Source organism: Lolium rigidum, chromosome 7, assembly GCF_022539505.1.
Source record: "Lolium rigidum isolate FL_2022 chromosome 7, APGP_CSIRO_Lrig_0.1, whole genome shotgun sequence".
Taxonomy (NCBI): domain Eukaryota; kingdom Viridiplantae; phylum Streptophyta; class Magnoliopsida; order Poales; family Poaceae; genus Lolium; species Lolium rigidum.
This window is the reverse complement of record NC_061514.1, coordinates 268,643,884-268,649,280: the sequence shown is the minus strand read 5'-3', so window position 1 is coordinate 268,649,280 and position 5,397 is coordinate 268,643,884. Positions and strand designations below refer to the sequence as shown.

The following is a 5,397-nucleotide window of genomic DNA, read 5'->3' as shown; positions in this document are numbered from 1 at the left end:
GCGGAGTGCAAGAAGCGCTCCCGCTTCGACGACGGCGCCGGTCCTTCCGGCGGCCAGTAGTAGGGCGCGCGACTGCGAGTAACCGAGGCCGGGGTAGACCGCGCGACGGCGAGTAGGTACGACCGTTGTAGTTTTAGGTTAACTCGACTAACCATCTCTGTAAAGATGGTCCTTTTGGCCAATCAATAGTAATGAAAAATCTTTTGCTTACCTAGTCACTGCCGACCGGGCCCGGATGTACCCAACGCGGACAGATTCCGCGACCGCCGAGCGTCCGCGGAGACGCAAACCTGGCGCATATTTGGGCTAGATTTGCGTCTCCACGGATGGCTCGGTCACTTTGCGTCGCCCCGCTGGAGCAGGCTCCAGACGCATTTCCAGTCACGGCGGACGAAAACGGTCGCTCAGCGTCCGTTTGCGTCGCCCCGCTGAAGATGCCCTGACAAGTTTTGGTGGACATCCGGGGTAGCCTGGCCATACCAGAGCGGACAAGAGAGCAGCAAGACGCGTCCAAGCATGTCCCTTGCGGCGCGGTAGGAGATGACTACACGTCTCCACGCTAGCTAGCTACAGGGTTGTTCGTGCACTCCTGCACTGGAGGGATGGTGACGAGCAAGCAGCAGATCAGCCGGTGCTAGCTTATCGGTCCACGGTACACGTCATCCGTGACCAAAGTCCAAAATAGGATCCACGTACTAGAAACATGATAGAGTGACAAAGTCCAAAATAGGACCCACATAATCGACTGAGGATTCTGTGCACCACGTGCTCCTTTAGTTGAAACTTTTTTTAAGGCAATTAGAGCATCTTCCAATAGATAGATGATGTAAAACAGGGCACCAATGCAGGTGCTCTATAAATTTTACATCACCAAAAAAGGTTTCTGCGCCATCTTTCCTTTTTGGTTTACAAGATGATGTATTTTAGGGTACACGTTGATTACAAGATGATGTATTTTGGGGTACACGTTGATTACAAGATGATGCGTTTCAGGGCGAGGAACCATCGGAACACTTCGACATTTCAAACATAAAATCTAACACTTTGACATTGATTTAACACAGTGAACACTTCAAATGTCGATTGAACACTTGACATATCGATTGTACATTTGAGACATTGATTCAACACTAGGAACATCGATTTAAACTTCGACATTTACCTAAACATCGATAACTCCGACGTTATAAACATTCGTAGACATCACACAACCTAGATTATTGAGAACAACTTCGATACTACCTATTTGCCGTGGTGTCATCGTCATTGTGAAGCTATTCCAAAAGTCGGAGTCCAATGAAGAGGTGGAGTTCGACAAGGCGTGGACGATTAAGGGGCCAGCCTACGTCTCCGCCGATCTGTTCTTCTTCGTGTGGTCGAACTCCATCTACGCCTGCACGATCTCCTGGTGCTCCCTTCGCAGCCTCACCATGGCCTCTTTGTCGGCCTCCTGGGCCGAAAGCTGCCGACGCGCTTGGCGATCCTCCTTCTTTTGCTTGCGTCTGACCACCTGTAACTCCGATGTGAGGAGCTCCACCTCGGCGCGACCCTCCACATAAGGGAAGTTCATCTCCGACCGCTACAGGTCGAACCTCCACGCCATCGCATCGTACACATACGCCGCGAGGTCCGCCACCTCAAAAGTCCCGAGCCACCAACGCTAGCCATCGGTTGTCAGCTTGGCATCATAGCGGCCAGAGGGCCGCAACTGAGCGCCAAAAATCCGGTCAAGCTCTTCGAGCGGTGACGCGTGGATAGGGCTGTGATTCGGGTTGAATCTACACAACAACTATGTGAAGGCGGTGGGGATGGCGGCTGCAGGCAATTGCGGGAGAAGAACATCTAGGGGGATTTTAACTTGTAGGTGGCCTCTCGGGCGTGAGGGGTGGGGGATATTTTAGGGCAGCGGCTTTGGTGATGTATATTGCGTGACCAGTGGCCAAAATATACGGCTGGTCTAAGAAGTTTACATCACCAAAAAAAACTTAGGGCATCTTTTGGAGACCTTTTTTTTTTTGCCCCATGTGATACAAAATTTAGTTTTTTGGGCACCTCTCTAGTTGTACATCATATATTGGAGATGCTCTTAATATATTTCCGAAAATATCAGGAAAAACACAGCACATACAAATATATGCAAATGCATCTTCTATGATATACCTGGCTACCTGCCATATTTGTGATATGCTAAAATAGATTCATGACTAATTTTGCAAAAAAAAAAATTTGTGTACACCACAACACAATATATACTCCTTATCAGAAACGTACTCGTTTCAGAGCTCGAGCTACATGTAACTCATTTTTATAAAATATTAAATAAAAAACATTGTTTCAAAATTTCTGGAAACTAAGGATGCATACTACAAGCATATAAAATCTCAATATGAAATGATAGATCTTTGAAATTTATAATGGCAGAACGTGAGGAAATAGGCCCCTACGTGCAACGTTTTTAGTAAGTTGCCGGGGTAATTATCGTGTGTGTTTCCTGGCAACTCTTTTTCCTACAGAAAACCGCACGCCGTTGCCTACCTCGATCGCATGGCTCATCACGCGCGGGAGCTTATGTCCTCACGTTCGCGCAATATGGATGCCCTACATCTTTAGCTATTTTGAGATTTTTATAGAGTTTTTTAAAACTCTGAAATATCTTTGTTGAAAATTCAAACAAACGAGCTATGTGTAGTTGAAGCTCCAAAACATCGCACTCATCAGTATGTCGTGGCATCTTATTTTACTTTTGCTTCGTAGACGTAGACATATAAGCAATTTCAAAATAGCGCAGTAGTTTGCAAACGACATTCTAACCCATGGCACGTGCGGTCAGATTTTTTTTCTCGGCATCTATAATAGGAGTACTAGGCAACACACCACTTCATTTGATTACTCCGCTATCAGTCAGTTCATCGAAGTGTTCTACTCGAACAAAGCAAAGGACAAAGTATACTCAAGAAAAAGAAATGGAGCAGAGCGCAGAGATGGAGGAATCGAGGATGGCTTCTGCTGCGCTCCCGGAGGCAGTCGAGCTCAGGAAGAAGAGCAATTTCAAGTATGCCTGCGCCTGCGCCGCCTTCGCTTCCATGGCCACCATCGTCCTCGGCTATGGTACTACATATGTTTCTCAGTTCTCGAATCAATTTGTCAACTTCCTCATTTCGCTACGCATTTTGGGTTGGATTGGATCACGTATGATGCTCCGTTTGTCCAGATGTTGGGGTGATGAGCGGGGCGTCGCTGTACATCCAGGAAGACCTGCGCATCACGGACGTGAAGGTGCAGATCATGATCGGCATCCTCAGCTTGTACGCGCTTGTCGGGTCCTTCGCCGCCGCCAGGACATCCGACTGGATCGGCCGCCGCTACACCATCGTGATCGCGGCCGCCACCTTCTTCGCCGGCTCCTTGCTCATGGGCTTCGCGGTCAACTACGCCATGCTCATGTTCGGCCGCTTCGTTACCGGCATCGGCGTGGGGTACGCGATCATGGTCGCGCCGGTGTACACGGCCGAGGTGTCCCCAGCGTCGGCGCGCGGCTTGCTCACCTCTTTCACGGAGGTGTTCATCAACTTCGGCATCCTCCTCGGCTACGTCTCCAACTACGCCTTCGCGCGCCTGCCGCTCCACCTCAGCTGGCGCGTCATGCTCGGCATCGGCGCGCTCCCGTCGGCCCTGCTCGCGCTCATGGTGTTCGGCATGCCGGAGTCGCCCCGCTGGCTCGTCATGAAAGGCCGCCTCGCGGAAGCCAGGGCCGTGCTCGAGAAGACCTCCGATACGCCAGAGGAGGCCGTGGAGCGCCTTGACCAAATCAAGGCCGCCGCCGGCATCCCCAAGGACGTTGACGGCGACGTGGTCGCCGTGCCCAAGAAGGACGGCAGCGAAGTGAAGCGGGTGTGGAAGGAGCTCATCTTCTCGCCGACCCCAGCCATGCGGCGCATCTTGGTCGCGGCGCTCGGCATCCATTTCTTCCAGCAGGCGACGGGCTCCGACTCGGTCGTGCTCTACAGCCCACGGGTGTTCAAGAGCGCGGGCATCACGGGCGACAACCACCTCCTCGGCATGACCTGCGCCGTCGGGGTCACCAAGACGCTCTTCATCCTGGTGGCCACGTTCCAGCTCGACCGCGCCGGCCGTCGGCCGCTGCTGCTGGCCAGCACCGCCGGCATGCTCGTCTGTCTCATCGGCCTCGGGACGGGCCTCACCGTCGTTGGCCAACACCCTGACACGAAGGTCCCTTGGGCCATCGGCTTGTGCATCCTGTGCATCTTAGCCTACGTAGCATTCTTCTCCATCGGACTCGGACCCATCACAAGCGTGTACACCTCGGAGGTCTTCCCGCTGCGGGTGCGCGCGCTGGGCTTCGCGGTCGGCGCGTCGTGCAACCGCGTGACCAGCGCCACCGTCTCCATGTCCTTCCTGTCCTTGTCCAAGGCCATCACAATCGGCGGCAGCTTCTTCCTGTACGCCGGCATCACCGTGCTCGGGCTCATTTTCTTCTACACCTTCATTCCGGAGACACGCGGGCAGCCGCTCGAAGACATAGGGAAGCTTTTTGGCATGACGGATGACACTGCCGAGGAAGCAGAAGGCACCGCCACGAAAGACAAGGTGAAAGTAGTGGAGATGAGCTAGAATAGCAAAACGGATTTGCTATGTCTCAGAGATTTTATTAAGTCTCGGTCACCAAACTGTTGTTACTGTGCCATAGCCCATTGATATAGCTGAAGAACGTGCCACTGTTCGTGAAGAGAATTGTTTCAAGTTTGGATCAATCGTAGTAGTAGACATTCCATTTACTAAAGAAAACGCCATATTTGAGAATCTAAGTGAGACGAACTAAACTCAACATAAAGAGTTGTAATCGTAGTAGTAGACATTCCATTTACTAAAGAAGACGGTGTAGAAGATGAAGAGAGAAGACGGCGTAGAAGATGAAGAGAGAAGACGGCGTTGAAGATGAAGAGAGAAGACGGCGTTGAATATGAATGAAGACGGTGGCATGGACAATGATGAAGAGGGTGAAGACGGAGCTTGCCGACTCGAGAAGAACGCGCAAGGACTAGGTTTGTGCTCGATAGGATAGTGGGTCGTATCATCGGAGAGAGCTCAAACCTTGCATGCATTGCATCGCGTTCTTGGTTCTTCTTGGTTCTTATGCATGAAACAGTTTTCGGTTGCATCGCATGTTGCACGCGAGAGAGTGATGATTTTCTCGATATATCGTGTTGAGAGGTTACACCTCTATGACCATGAGAAAATCACCACTCACTCATTTGCATGATTTCACCTTGTAAAGATGTAGCTCTTGTCGCCCTCTTTCCAACAAAATTGGTTTCATGTCATTCCGAGTTTCCTAGCTCGAGTTATGGATTTTACGGTTGCGGCATATTTAAAAAG

General features: G+C 51.0%; 1 protein-coding gene across 1 annotated transcript; it reads left to right on the top strand.

Moving 5' to 3' along the window:
• The first annotated feature begins 2,922 nt into the window (after positions 1 to 2,922).
• LOC124676751 (putative polyol transporter 1) lies at positions 2,923 to 4,747 on the top strand. The gene is made up of 2 exons (XM_047212782.1): positions 2,923 to 3,108; positions 3,212 to 4,747. The coding sequence occupies exons 1-2, from the start codon at positions 2,964 to 2,966 to the stop codon at positions 4,630 to 4,632; spliced, it is 1,566 nt and encodes a 521-aa protein (XP_047068738.1). The 5' UTR covers positions 2,923 to 2,963; the 3' UTR covers positions 4,633 to 4,747.
• Positions 4,748 to 5,397: the final 650 nt, after the last annotated feature.